General features: G+C 40.0%; 1 protein-coding gene across 1 annotated transcript; it reads right to left on the bottom strand.

Moving 5' to 3' along the window:
* Positions 1 to 3,609: 3,609 nt before the first annotated feature.
* Positions 3,610 to 15,234, bottom strand: golga7bb (golgin A7 family, member Bb). The gene is made up of 5 exons (XM_053333087.1): positions 15,208 to 15,234; positions 9,646 to 9,771; positions 8,901 to 9,053; positions 5,080 to 5,181; positions 3,610 to 3,696 (listed from the first exon to the last, which is right to left on the bottom strand). The coding sequence occupies exons 1-5, from the start codon at positions 15,217 to 15,219 to the stop codon at positions 3,610 to 3,612; spliced, it is 480 nt and encodes a 159-aa protein (XP_053189062.1). The 5' UTR covers positions 15,220 to 15,234.
* Between the last annotated feature and the right edge of the window lie 432 nt (positions 15,235 to 15,666).

The raw sequence follows: 15,666 nt of genomic DNA, 5'->3' as shown, positions 1-15,666 counted from the left end.
AAATCAATTTTCACTCATTTTCACTCTATAAGTCTAGTATAGCAAGTGCATCATACTTAACTTTACTTAAATAATGGATCTGTACAGTATATTTCTTTCACCAGCCTGTTTAGCTGCATAACATAAAGACTGGGGGAAACTGCTAAAAAGTGTCAGAATGTGCCTACAAGCACCCCTAAAGCTAACTAATTAACCTGCTTAATCTGTACAGACTTGAAAGTGGCATTGACATTCTCATCTAACTTGTCAAGAAAACAAATGAGCATATTTATCATTTTAAGAATATCCACCTATAAATTTGGCACATTTTGGACTTTCCCCAGAGGACGATCAACATCACCTCTATGTTCCACCTTCATTGTTATTATTATTAACAATATCACAAGCTACATAATCAACCTTCATGCTACCGAAAATACTACACAGCAATGAACAGCTGTACAGACAATATACTTTCATGGCTGCTCTGTCACTTGATGCCCAATTTAGAGACAATATAAAACAATAAAAATGTGTTTAGGGACTAATATTGAGCTCAGTGATGTTTTGGAACTAAATAGTATTATGGCATATCTGTCCACTTCTTTACACTCCACAATAAACATTGGCAAGCATATACAGGTCATTTCTTCTCCTGTACAGGTCATATACACTCATTGTTTTTTTCTTTGTACATCGTCCATTGAGCGTCTTTATTTGCTTATTGGCAGTGTTAAGTCTTTTAAAATTGGTCAGTCCATCAGCCCCAGGTTGGGTATCCATTCCACTGGGATGAAACATGAAGGCATCAAAAGCACAGGAGGCTGAACACAAGCACAACTGAATTGCTGTGGTGAAATGTTTGTCAAATCGGTTAGTAAAATGTCGTAATTAAACTATCCGCTGGACTGTTTTTATAGATGAGAAGCAAAAAAATCTTCAATGACTTTCCAGTAAAAAGTTTAACTTCATCTTGTGGTAAAACTACACAAGACTGATTTCAAAGCAGGGGCTCAGCTGAGGGTTTGTTATGTCGCTGTGCAGAAAGGCAAAGGGCTACACTCCAGGAGTTAACGAAAAGATCATGTCATTACACAAACTTAAAGAAAATAACATGGAAAAAGACAAAAATGATGGCAACAGAAATAAAAATATGTGGACAAGTTTTTTCAGGAAGTCTTGTCTTTTGTTAGACGCTGTGGTTGTGCCATCTACTAGAATCAACATTTCTGTTACAAACTGATCATCTTTTCTCTCAACAACCTCCACAAATATGAGCCAGATAGGAAACACTATTACCCACAAAATAAGACCTTATGCACCCCAGCCTGCACCAACATGTGCAGGTATTGTGTGAGAATAAATGAAGAGTAGTGCAGCACTGTGAAAAGGTGTTTGATGAATATTAGGTTTCATTAAGGAGCTTCAGATATATTTAAATTGCTGTAACTCTTTCAAAAATTATTTGAATCATACTGACATTGTCTTAAAACTCAATATTTTGTGTGGTGTGTTTCAAAGCCTAAAAGCATATGCCCTCAGTCCAACCCTAGAGGGTGCTACAACAGTGGTTCACTGACAGAGTCAAGTCTCACACCATAAACTGATAACTATATTTCTGACAATACAAACAGTGATGAGGTGAACAATGATGACCGGCACTGATAAACAAGACTTTTGATGATAAATACATTTTCATTCTTTCATCTTGATTTTATAGACCACATGCATTCAAATTTGCATTCCGGTTTTATTTTATTGCATTTTTTAAACAGTTTTATTTGCATTTATTGTTTATGTGTGCATGTCAGCAACATTACACTCCTTATCATTTTAATCATTTTGCATTTAGCAAAATTTAATCAGAATCTAGTTTGAGAGCTGTATAGACAGACAAAATTAGGTTCAAATTTTAAACTCATGTGCACGCCTGTCTCCTTACCAGTATGGGTCTGTATGAGTGCTCGGTAATGGTTGTGTGCATCTGTATGCGTGCGTGTAGAAGAGAGTGAGTGTGTGTGTGCGTATGAGTGTGACCCACAGCTGTGATGTGGATCACCAGTATCCACTGCTGTGAATGAGGAGGATAAATAATCCAAGGTGCTCTCTGTTAGCTGTTTGATACTCGAGCCAAATGCATGTGAACAGATTTTGAACCAAGCCATACTGCAGCAGGCCCAATTTGCCAGCATTCAAAGTGGCTTGTCCCCAACCACCAGACATGCAATCATTCAGCAAGACTGGAGAACACTGCGTCTCCCAGGAATCTGTTAGCGTTCCTCCCTCAAGATTTCAAAGTTGCTACACTGCAAGAATGTTGGAACAGATTTTGGGAGTCAAACACAAATCGAATCTCGTTCTTCTCACCTTGGCCTACCTTCATGTGATAACAAAATACTTTTGTCACGTCTGGTGAACACGTCTGATTGAAATTTCACAATCTCACGTTCAATGTGCTAGCATTAACCTCAATGTTAAAATATCAGAAATGGCAGAAAGTGATAGATCCATGGAGATCACGTCTCCTGACCATTTCAGAAACGATGTGTGGAAAGTTTTTGGATTTCGGTCCACAAATGGAAAAATTAAACAAAAGCAGGCCCAAAGTAAAAGACTTGAGCCTGAGTGATCAGTGCTGCAGCTGCAGTATGAGGTTCAGACACAGAGCTCCTTCTCACGCTATCATTTTGGGCTTGCAGTGCATCCTGATTCAAATAACATTTCACTTCCTAATTTAAACAAACGCACTAGAGCGGATTCATTTGTTATTTCATTTAAGTGCGTAGTTTAATTATTATGATCTAGTGAGATAAAAGCTTATTTAATATCTATATTTTTGTTTGATGTTATTCATTTTGTGCCACTTTGTGTAATTATTTCTTAGGAAGAAAGCTATCACCTATTTATTGGTAATTTTGGAATGCCATCTAGTGGACAGAATATATTGGCAATGCATAAGCCTGTTTATACAGTGTATAGGGTACACAGGAAATATAATAATAAGCTCAATTTGAGCATTGACATTTTTAATATAATACAAATAAAAAAATACAGAATTATATTCAAATTGGATAATAAAGAAAGATTGACAGCACTACTACACAGATTTAAAACGATGTCAATGCATCAGCAGATGGATATAGTGACGTTGACCGCCTTGAAAACAATCAAGCATTGATGTCTGGTCTAATCAGGGCTAAGCCTGCTGAATCAGCTTTAACACAGAGATGGTCTGACTCATGGAAACAGACGTGATGGAATGAGAAAATAGGTGAATGGAAAAAATGGAACAAAGTAAGTTGTGATTATTTTGGTTTGGATAGTTCTTGGAGAGTGAAGGATATTCACTCACAGACACTCTGGACATGTGCCTACTGTCTACATGTGGGTTCTGTTGCATTTGTGTTTATTCTGTTGCATATCCAGTGTGTATGAGTAAGCCAGCTCCTGTTCTCGAGGTGGTACTTTGTAGGCCCCAACAGAGAGAGTGTGAATGCTGTGGATCACCTCCACGCCTTTCTCTCTCTGCTTGTCTTAGAACCTGGTGCTCTCATGTTTCAGCATGCGGATGTTGGTAAGAGTCCCGCTGCCCCTGTGGTGGTACCCGTAAGCCTGGCGCTGCCCCTCCAGTCACCGAGCACTGCTTCCTGCTGATGACATGCTGCTGCTGGGACTGGAGCTGCCAGAGCCCCGGTCCTCAAACACACTGATCTCCAGCTGAGGACACGGATGTCAAGGAGAGAATACTACAATACAAGGTTGAGAAAGCGTGGGAAGGGTTGGAGGTTTGCTTCCTCAATCAAAACAAAAGCCATGGATTCTGACATGCCCAAACCCTTTCTGATCGTTCATTCATCTGCTAGGAGTATAGCAGACTACAATACTTTCAAAATCTAACACTGCTGTGCCAGACACTCTAAACAGACTGTTTGAGGGATACATAACCTCATTACTATAGTTAATTCAAATCCACTGTTTGTAATATTTAAAAAAAAAAAACATGTTTAAAGTCACTCTGTGTTCACTGTTTTCCTCCATACCCATTGTGTCTACAAATGTATCTCATTTGTAGCAACAACAAACTTTCTTAAAAAGGTTAAGACTTATCTTGTGCAGATACAGTGATGACACAAGGGTTTTCCCCAGAGCTCAAACATTTGTCTTTAACAGGCAAACCACAGAAAAACTCATATAGTCTGCACTAGGGTTTAGTTGCATCCAAGATGGACTGATAGCCTTTGCCTGATGACAGGAAATAAAACCAGATGTTCCGGCAAGGAGATAATACTAACATGAAAAAAACATACATGTGAGACACATCTACTTTCTGGGAGAATAAGGTCTCTCAGTGGGCTTTGTCTGTCTCAAACAGAGGCCATATTGTGTCAGAGTGTATTGACTAATAAGTGTTGGTAGTAGGTTGGCCCTGTGACTTGGAGCCTGTTCTTTTTAACCAGTCTGGGCCAGGTCTGTGTGATGGTCTACTGGACGCATTCTCTATCTCCTCCTGACTTTTAACAACAGGAACTGTGCTGAATCATGCCTCTGGCCACATCTAAAAAAATTCAGTACTCAAAAAAAAGAAAAAAAAACAGAGTACAATGAGCCTCAAGAGTTTTAACCTTATTTTAGAATGATAAAACAGAGGAAGGTGGCTTGAGATGTCCACACAGACAAAATGTCATAGGTGCATACACACCTCAGGCTGCTGATTCACCATATCACCCGGTTTTGTTCACCTTTTCCTATCAAAGGGCAAATGCCTGCTTGCTTTTTTCAGCCTTGCTCTGCTTCAAATTCACTCCTGGGAATGAGAGTTGGCCATTGAACAGCTCCTCTGTAGCAGCTGGAGTTTAAGTGCCATGTTCAAGGGCACCTTAATGGTAATTTATAAGGAGGAGGCGAGTGTTTCTCATTCATTTATCCAACCCAGATGTTTTTAGCAGTTCCAAGGATTCTAACTGGCGACCAAACAGGTTTCTATGACCTCTAAACTAATGCCATCAGTCTTCTATATATCTGACTTGCTTAAACTTTTATCTTCTGCCTATTTGTTACATAGTTGAACAGAGAAAGCAGCAGCAGATGACTGAAGGATACAACTCTCATTCCTCTCTCTATGGGGTCTGTGAGCAGCAGACCTCGAGGAGCATAGATCTTCTCATTCTGCTCCTGGATGTAGCCTGATATCTTCTTCAGGACCTGAAATAAAACAGGAAGGCAGAGAGGGATTAGAAAAGGACAGAGGTGCATCTAGAGATAATCCAAATGTGATTAGAACCATTGGAGGCATGAGGAAAACATGTAGCAGCTTTTCAAAGTCTCTCTCTATTGCATGTAATAACCATACAAGAGGCTAAACATAGGTAGGGCTGTTGCAACTTCAACCTCCTCCTGTGCTGTCACAAGTGGAAAAATGAAAAATTGAAGAAATTAGTTTGCAGTCCTTCTGCACATAGTTAGCATACGGCATATGATACCGACTCTCCCCAAGTCATTGCCCGTCTTTATTTTCCCTGAACATTATAATCTAAACTCAGAGTAATTCCATTATGCTTTAAGTACGGCAGTTATTTTTATACATAGTTACAAGTCGCTCATGTCAAGCAATGCTGTATGAATTGAATTACTAAAATTGACGAGCGTGAGCTTTTCTCTTTTTGAAGTTTTCCATTTGGAAGCTTTAGTTCCTAATTCCAAAGATGGCTCTCCCAAGCTAAATGTCATGCCTTGGTTAACTGTCGGAGCAATTTGGAAACACTCTAAAATGTGAGGTGGACAGTTTATTTAGATTGCATTGGCACTGGACTTATTTCTCAGCTTTGCAAGTGAGTATTGCATCAACTGTGCAAAAACCACAGAGCAGCAGTGGAGTGCAGCTGAGCACTAAGTTCACACCATGCCTTGGCAAACAAATTCATACAAGCATGCCTGTATACATTCTCCTACGCATAATAACTGCGTGCACACGCACACACACACACACACACACACACACACACACACACACACACACACACACACACACACACAAATGTAGTTTCCCCTGGAGAGCAAAGTGTTTCAGGAAAACCTAAACACTGTGAGGTTGTCCTGAGTTGCTGATGATAGAAACCAAATGATCGTTGACTGATGTCCAGTCATGCTAAAAAGACAATTATTAGCAACAGTGGCATTACAGTATTAGAGCAGCTTATTAAGGCTATGCCTCTGTGGACACCAACAATACTGATGTGCCATGCTTCTACTAAAACCTGCCTAACCATGTCAATCAGCTAAACTATGCTCCACTGGGCCTCATATACACTGAGAAATCTCTCATCACTCCTACAAAGGAGGTGCAATTGTTTGCACATCTGTACCTTTGTTAAAATAACAAACATTAGTATAAAAACAAAATCAGCAAAAATTACAGCATCACACGCTGTATTACAGGGAAAAACTGGTTTATTACAACTTGGATCATCTGACCACTTCTTCTATCTTGTTCTATAATCTCAGCAATTAACTTTGTAAATATAATGCTATCGTAATTAGAAGACTAAAATAATAGGATCCAAGTTGTAATGCCACAATTATTCTTTAGAAGTATGATGGATTCAACACTTGTGTGTACTCCCAAGCTGATATATTGAACATGACACATGCACATCCTCTTTTGTGAGTTCACTAAAGGTCGCTGCAGCACACAGCCTCGAGAGATTAAAACAATAGAGACCATGCAACACACTGAGCAGCATTCCTCTGGGATGTCAAAGGCCCACTACAGCTGCAGGCACAGCTGCTAATATAGTGACCCCTGCTAGACTAAACCACAATACAGTCACAAATACTTCTTTCTGTCTTCGACGGGAAGAAGAAGAGACTTTTGTTGGGAAATGTCTGGAAAATGTTATGAAAAAGAAATAAAATTCCTCAGTAAAACACCATAGAAAAAGCCATCAAAAGGCAGTGTATTGTTGCATTGTGCTGCATTTAATCAGCCAGATCTATGTCAGGAACACCTCGGTAGAAAGCATTCAGTATTTAGGTTGGAACATAGTCCACAAATTCGTTTTGTTAAAAACTCCATCAAAGAAAATCAAACATCATAGAGAGGAAGTACAGACACACAGAGCAGAGCCTTGACTAATAGGTTTATTGTGGTCCGGGGAAAAGGCCAATCCTTTCACTACTAGCGAGCTCTTAGGGCAGCTCAGTCCTCTCCAGTGTAACAAGATGACAGTCAAGTATCCAAGCTGTGCCTCTGATGTACTGGCATGTGTGTGACAGCCCCTGTGGGAAAAGCCTTGTGAGTGTGTGTATATCGCCTGTGCAGCAAAGTTGTCACAGTCTGTTTCACATGCATGCCACGACTGTGTATTCTTCTACTAAAATGAAGATTGTTTATGTCACCTAGTGCGATTATAAAGGGAATGATGTGTGCAAGTCTTAGATGTAAAGTTGCTTTCTTGTGAATAATACAAGGCACGTACTATGTGTGGGGGAAGCTTTATGAATGCTTGTGTGCACATGTATCTGTTCTGACATGCTGGGAGCAATCAGTGTCCTTTGATAGGGTGAGACTCTGGGTGCTCCAATGACTCTGCACACTGATCCACGCTCGCTGGTGTGTGGCCTCTTTATCAGCCGGACACACATAATGCGCATGCACAGCATCAACTTGGGTGGGTATATTCGATTGTCATCAGTCAGAACGTCATTCAGCCAAGTTAAACAAGTAAATAAACATCTTTCCTGTGGGGCTGATAGCATCTCGGCACCCAGCTGACAGAGAGATGAAAGGAGCCTCAGACCATGCCATTTCTGCATGGCTTCAGCACTGCAATAAGTATTTTGTGCTTCTTGGTCAGCTCCCAGTACCTTTATATTGCTTTGATAAAGAAATGTTTACAAAAGGCAACAAGATTAGAGAGATGAATGTTGTGGGTGACAGAGATCTGAAAAGTGAGGCATGCCGGGACTTCACGCCACTCGCAACTTTACTTAAAACACCGGCATCTACACACACAGTCATGAGAGGATGAATCAAACTCACTGTGTATTCGATTGTGTTATGTATGCGTGCGTTCTTGTTCCATCTCAGCGAGCGACAAGCACCAACACAGCTGCGGAGAGGTTTAATCACCTGCCCTTTCTCAGGTTGGACATTCTGGTTGCACTGAAGGTAAATGTCATGTTACTGACGTGCCATGCCTTGCCCACCGGCACACAGGTGTGGGCTTTAGAGTTGGTTTTTAAAAGCGAGTGGACAGACAGCTGAGGGAAACATTGTGCAAGAGAGAATCAGATTGTATCTCCTGTTTTTTGGCTCTGCTGCCCCATGTGAGTGGGTGTAAATAACTGTGTTCTGACCTCAAAGAGCCAGAGTGCATTAGAGCATACAATTGAATGCTTTCACGTGTGTGTGTCTGTGTGTAAGTAAGCTGGTTTTCATAAAAATGAACAAATATGGCAATAAATAAGTCCTGAGGATGGGCAGTGCAGTTTATAATAACCAGCTGCTGATGAATAATAGTCAAGCTGAAATAATAATTTCTTCAAAAATGGAAGTTTTCCACGTCTTTCTCCTGTCCTTCAAAAAACAGGCTTCTGATTTATTCATGTTTCCTTCACCTTCAACTCTTTAATATTACAGCATTACAAAGGAAGCTGTTGGCCTGCTGTGGCTTTTATGTGATGAGTTTGTACATTCACTCAGTGTCTATATGGGTTTCTTCCAGGTGCTCTGGTTTCCTCCCACAGTCCAAACACACCCAAGACATTTAATAGGTAGGATAAGGGAATTGAAGACTCTAAATTGCGTGTGGGTGAAAATCTGAGCATAAATATGAACTTGCTTTGTATAGGTGTTGTACTACAAGTTGTGCTGTATAAGGTCATTTAGTGTACTATCATTTAGGTGTGTGCAGGTACATTACCTTCTCATAGCGTGTCTCCATGCAGAGGAAGATGATGTAAGCCGTTGCACAAGCCAGACATCCTTCCAGGTAAGATTGACCTCCGATTTTTTCGGCCTCCACATAATAAGTGTTCAGAGTCTTCACTGTCTCCTCAAGCAAGGTCCGCTCAATCTACTTACATACACAAACCAACATCCAGGTAGAGATACGGAGTCATGCACACAGCATAAGGGCTGCAAAAGTGAGAAGTGCTCCGGCATAACTGTGGGATCAAGCTGTTCAACTATAAAATCGCCTGCCAAACATACCAGCTACATTCTGCCCAACCCAAAGTGCTCTTACTTTGTCAAACAACTCAGAAGCACACCTCACTTATAGAATATGAGGTAACTTGAGAAGAAGTCAAGTCAGAAATGAGACAGCTAATGGTAGCAGTTTGAGCATCTGGCAGAGACAATTTACAGTGAAGTTATGCAGATTTTTAAAAATGTGTCTTTTTACTCTATCTCCCTCTGTGTTTCTCTGTGTGCTTGAGTTTCTCTGTTTGTCTGTGGATTGTCTCCTTCAAATGCTAATTAGTATAAAAAATTATACTCTTTCCTTGTCCCAAAAGTAAACATGAACCTTTCCTTTGAGCACACCCAGGAGTTTTTAGATCGTTTCAACACTTTTATTCTGATTTTGTCTGAGCAGGAACAGCATATCATTTACCTGGATATGTGTATATGTGTGTGTATGTATGTGTTTTTGTATTTGTGCTCACCCTGTTGTCAAGCTCTGAGGGGAACTTGTTCTGGAAGCGGCAGACTGTTCCTTCGCTGTAGTCTCTCTGTATAAACACCTTTGTGACCAGAGATGCACTGTGCCTCAGCTCCTGGAGGTTATGGAACTAAATACAAGACAAATGAGACAGGGGAAAAAATCAGTTTAAAAATATTTATATATTTTTTGCTTTATAAAGAGTGGTTTTCAAACAAATAATGGTGATTTACTATACAATATAAACACAAATAAGATGTAAAAAGGTTTCCTCTGTATTGTTTGTACTGTCAAACTGGAGCTTGAATGTATCTTATTATGAAAATGTTGTAGCTTAAAATCCTCACTAGCTCTCGATTACATGACTCATAGTTATACAGAGTAATCTAATATTTCCTGCCAGCTTTGAGTTGTTTTTCTGTCTACAGGTGCAACAGGGACAGACAAACAGAGACTGGTACCACGTCACTTCGTCAACAGCAGTGTAGGGGTAGTTAGCACTCTCACATCATTCCTCCTGTGTCAATAGGTCCAATTGCAGTAATCACTAACACTTGAAAGACTCCCCTCTACAGCACATTGGTGTTTGAGTGGTGTGTTTTACACCCAAACAGTCATTCCCTTGAGAAGCATACAGCAGCAAGCAAGTGGGCCAGTGTAAACTTGTCCCCTGCTGATCTAAATTACTCCCCTCTAGAGGATGGTAATTAGAGATAGAGTAGGAGGATGGATGGAGGGAGAGAGATGAACAAAAAGGGGGTGAGAGAATAAAGTGAGAAACAGAGAGACATGGTTTGAATTCATGAAGTCTCAATTTAAGAAAAATAAAACTCTGTATTTCACAGAATGTGTTATATTTATTCATATTACTCTAAAGATATCTCAGCCAAAGTTTGGCTGGCTATATTACTGAAAGAAAGCAGAGGGTCTGTTTCTGAGGATACTTACATGTATGAGCCCAAGAGAGTCATTTCTGTGTAAGCAGACTGTAGTACAGTGCCAGCTTTTCATCTCTATATTGGGCACATCATTCACCACCAAGAATAGCATCCAAGCTGCTATTTTTGTCTGTTAACAGCCAAAATCAGCTCAGCAGCCACTAGATATTTCTGTCTGCCTGAGCTTTTAATATTCTCTTTTTTTGCCTTCCCCACCGCTATCCCCACCTCCCATGCACTATCTTCAGGCCATCATTATGAACAACAAGTCACTCTATTTAATAGAATCAAGTATGAGCACACAATTGAAAATCAGTTGTCAGAGTAAGAAGTAAGCTGGTGGAGAGCCAGGTTCATTAAAGATCCTCTCCAGAGATTTTTTAAGACACATAACAAGGCTATGTCAAAACCTGGCATAGGGCTGGACTATGTATGAAACGCCTGAGGGCATTTGAAATGACGGATACAGGAAGTGGCAACACGTGGTGACCAAACCCGAAGGAAGTGCGCTGGGCTTTGATTTATGCAAATTTGACATCCATGGGCCCTTATCAATACCGAGCATGCCAAGTTTGGACTTACATACTATATATAGTTCAGACTTGGTTCGACTGGTCTCACCCAACCAGCAGCTCCTCACATCTCAAAAAACAGTGCAGCAAATTTCCATATAGGCATTATTTGGATAACTGACCACATATTGGGAATCTAAATTGTTAATTTCTTGCCTGAAAAAATGTTAACACTTCATACAGTGACATATCAACAGTCCTACAGAAAGGTTACAACAGCCTAGGGTTGGTGAAAAATTTATTCTAGCATTCCTTAGCTTCAGTGGCCTTCAGGCGACCAATGGTGTAACTTCATGACTTAGTCAGTCAGTCAGTGACAGATATTCATGTTTATATGGCTGGCCCTGCTGTTGTGGACCAGTCAATAATATTTTGCTTTAAATAATAATTTGTGTCTGATACACTTTTGCAACAACAAAGTTCTATGATAAAAGTCCTTTCCCTTTCTTGAGAAATCAAGACTCAAAAGACGCATATATTTTCAAAAGTTTAACTGCAAGCAAGATCTCAAGATCGCCTGGAAATAGTAAAACATACTCAAGTAACTAAAGTAAAATTTTACTTTTGCTGTCAAAAAAAGGATTTCCATGCTTTAAGATCAGTTGAAGAAGAAAAGCAGGGAAAGAAGAAAGACTGAAAATGACAAAAGAGGGGGTGCAAAATGTAATCAATTTTTTTAAAGAATTTAAAGGAAATGTAAAAAAGAAAAAAGAAAGGAAAGAGGGAAAAAATAAAGGAAGAAACAAGGGAAGGAAGATCAAAATAAGGAAGGGAGGAAAAGGAGGGAAAGAAAAAAGGAATGAAAAAAGAAAATTACAGAGGAGGTAGAATATAAATAAAGTAAAAGGAAAGAAAGAAAATAATATTGAAAATTGTGTACAGTCATCTAGGAAACAAAGTTACTTTCCACCTCTCTATACAGTAAGTGTCTCCATAGTAACACCATATTTTTGATTGGAAAAGGAATGAGAGCATTACATAACTCTTTGCATGGCTCTGAATGACCAAAGACCTGAGGACTTGTACAGAATACCAGCGCTGATGCCAATGTTGGAGTTGACAGGCCGGTCTGGGAGCTGTCCAGAGTCATAAACTTGACAACTTTTGCCTTGCACTGTCACACGCACTGTACTCAGGCCAGTGGGACGTCACAGTGTATTTTGACTTGTTTGTGACCTACTGACCTCTTTCTTACATCTCTGTGCTGCATGTAGCTCGCAGCTGAGCAAAGCAGGTGGGAATCATGTCTCCCTGAGGCCACCAATCAAACAATGAGTCCATCCATTTGTCCAAACATGACCCAATGCTTTCTTGCTTTTAATAACTTGAAAACATGTGCTACAGATTTAAAAAAAAAAAAAAAAAAAAAAGAAAGATTTACTTACTTTACTTTAAGTTTAGTTTAAAAATATTTGCACACTGAAGCAAAATAGTTTAAAAAAGGTCACAGAGCTGCAGTTATTGGTCAATTGATTGATTATCACATGGGCTTTGGGAAACAATGATTGACATTTATAGACCACACCACTAGTGGATCCATCAAGAAAATAATTATTAGTTGCAGTTAAGAGGGTTATAAATACAAAAAGACACATAAATCTAATGTAGCAAAAGATGATGCATAAACCCAAACTGTTTCATACTCTGTAAATTGCTATTATGTAGAGTTAGTATTCATATGAGATAACAGGGATTCAGCCAGATTTTTCTATTATGACAGATTTTATTGAGAAAATCTACTGGTACATGACCACTTGTGCATTTCCTGTTTCATAAGCAGAAATAGGCACTTGGCTGAGCAGTCAAATTAAACAAATTAAATTACTGTACATCAATTAAACTAAAAGTTGACAGATGCTGCCTGAGCAATGATTTCTCATGACCAATAATTTTTGCTAAAGTAAAAAAACAGACCACCATGTCTTGTCTTTATCATATCCCTTTATTCCCACTGCAGTATCCTCCACCTACTGTATGTGTTTCCCCAATTTGGATCTGTGTGCCTGTGTGACTCTCATTGCTATGACATGTTTCCTAGTTTAGTCACTCCGACTGAAGGAACTCACAACGACAGCATAGATGAGTGCTGCCAGTGGGCAGACATCGCAAAGGACACACACACAATTACAGCACGCACAGCAAATGCACTCAGAGTTAAGACTTTTCATTCTCTTCTCATAGCTCTTTCAGCATGTTTCTTACTGTCAGCACTCTCTTTTCATCCCTTCATAAGACAACTGGTTTCCTGCCATTGGGAGCAGAATTTTTCATTTTTACTGCCAAGCTGGGCTGGCCAGATGTCTATAAATCATTAAAGTTTAGACAGTGTTGACAAAACAGTCAAATTTCCATGACATCTAGGTGGACGATAAGGGACTGTGGGACCAAAACTGGAAAAGGAAATATTCCTGGAAGAAGGTGGAACATTGTTTCAGTACAGAGCTAAGCCTGTGCCAGCCATTGAGACGATAACCCTGCTTCAACACATTATTCCTCAACAGTGTAATACTTGAGCCAGGGCTAGCCTATGGACTGAGATCTAGCAGTAATGGACTGACCATCCATGCAGCACAAACAGTCTGCAGTAAGAGTTGGTTGTAACTCAGTCACTTAATTTGGTCATTTGCTGACTTGGCATTCAGTAAATGTTGTGGAATGAGTTCTGATATAATATAAAATAGAGAGACAGTAAAGGGAGAGGGGGAGGGATAGATAAATAAAGGCATGGATAAGAAGCAAACTGGAATGCTCTACAGCAGTCTCTTCACATTAAATATGCTATAGATAATTTATAGGCCTTGGACATAAAATCTGTCCTGGTTCCACACACTGTACATGTTTGTGTGCATGTGTATCTGTGTGTATGTGCATGCATATGTTTGTGTGTGTGTGTGTGTGTGTGTGTGTGTGTGTGTAATTGATGGGGTTTGGACAGGGATACTGGCAGTCCGCCAAAGGAAATTAGAGTCAATTTGCCAATGCCTTGCAGGCACAGAAAAAAGCAAAATCATGATTCCTACCAGCTTCCTGTACACTCCACCTTTCTGCAGCATTACTATCCTTACATTAAAAATACACTCACTCATTCATTGGATGTTTTCAGACATATTTAAGCACATACTGCATGTATGAATGTAATCTGTAAACGTTCACTAAAGTAATAGCTGTCTCCTCTGCTGAAGTCATTATTATGATAACTAAGGCAGCTATGTCTTCAGCATTGTAGTGACATCACCAAGGACACTAAGGGAGAGAAGGAGTCGTGCTGCCGGCCCTTAATGAGGCTAAAAATACATCTGCAAGAGCTGTTGATGCTGTCTGGAGTAACTAGTTGTTGTGCGTGACACTGCCTGTTACATACCATCAAATACATTTCAATCATGTACTCTCTGCATCTGTATATCCACTGTATAGTACTGTATAGAGCTGCCAATCATGTCAACTACAGTTATGAAGAGACATGAGGGGTGTATGACACCAATGAGTTCAGCAGTCAAGCTTTTTAATATGTGGTTCATTTAAAATGTAATGACAAAGGCTTGTCAGGCTAAATTAAAAGTATTACTGTGACTGTCCCTGTCCCTGTCCATGGTGCTGACTGCTCCATCATCTCATCACAACTTCCACCAGTCTCCTCAGCCTTGAGCCTACTGGATACCTGGATTGGATTGGTTTCAGTTTATTTCTGTAGAATGTGTGAGAATCTGGTTTAAAAACAAAGAAAGAAAAATATACCTTGTTCTCTATCTGAGATGTGTCAGCTATTACACAGCTCATTTGAATGGAAATAAGTTAAACTGAAGCTCCTGCATGATAAATATGCTGCTACGTTAAATTAGTCTCTGCTACCACGTCCAGTTGGCTATTTTGTTGAATTAAGGCAACATTCACCCGCAGCAAGATAAGCCACAGAAATCCTATGTTCAAACAGAGACACAGTCAGTTTTCAAGACAACCTGCATCTCCTAGGGAGAAAAAAAACCGAGGTGCGAAATAATTTCTCGGGATTTGCTCATAAAACTCTTAAAATGAAAAGGCAGCAAAAGAATGTCTTACCTCTGTCGCCATATTGCAGTCAGAGGGTGCGGGATCTGTCCCGTGCTGAAAACGACAACCGATTGCTCGCTGTGCGGGACAACACGACTACAGAGCTTGGCAGGCAGACTGCACGCACGAGCGCTTGTGCGTGCATGAGCGCGCGCCTGCGAATGTTACCGAGGGATGGACGGTAGGGAAAGAGAGAGAGAGAGAGAGAGAGAGAGAGAGAGAGAGAGAGAGAGAGAGAGAGAGAGAGATGCTAATCTTATGAATTTCTAATAATGCTCTCAGCTTCAGTCCTCAAGGTTAAAGTTTAAAACCACAGATTTCTAAGTGCTTGCGGTGTATTCAGGTTAGTGTTTTTCTTTTCGTGGCCCCTTTTTGAGGAATATTAATAATTTCATTGATAATCAATAATTTAAAAAATGCATTGGCTTCCGTTTCTACTTGCTACCAGTCCACTCCACATACAGTAAC

The sequence above is a fragment of the Scomber japonicus genome, chromosome 14, assembly GCF_027409825.1.
Source record: "Scomber japonicus isolate fScoJap1 chromosome 14, fScoJap1.pri, whole genome shotgun sequence".
NCBI classification, from domain to species: Eukaryota; Metazoa; Chordata; class Actinopteri; order Scombriformes; family Scombridae; genus Scomber; species Scomber japonicus.
This window is presented reverse-complemented; position numbering and strand designations above follow the sequence as displayed.

Bases quoted from the DNA above. Each gene is read 5' to 3' on its own strand.
- golga7bb (XM_053333087.1), bottom strand. The intron at 9,054-9,645 runs GTGAGCACAAAT...GTATGTAAGTAG, and splicing joins CCTCAGAGCTTGACAACAGG to ATTGAGCGGACCTTGCTTGA. The intron at 3,697-5,079 runs GTATCCTTCAGT...CCGTGTCCTCAG, and splicing joins TAGAGAGAGGAATGAGAGTT to CTGGAGATCAGTGTGTTTGA.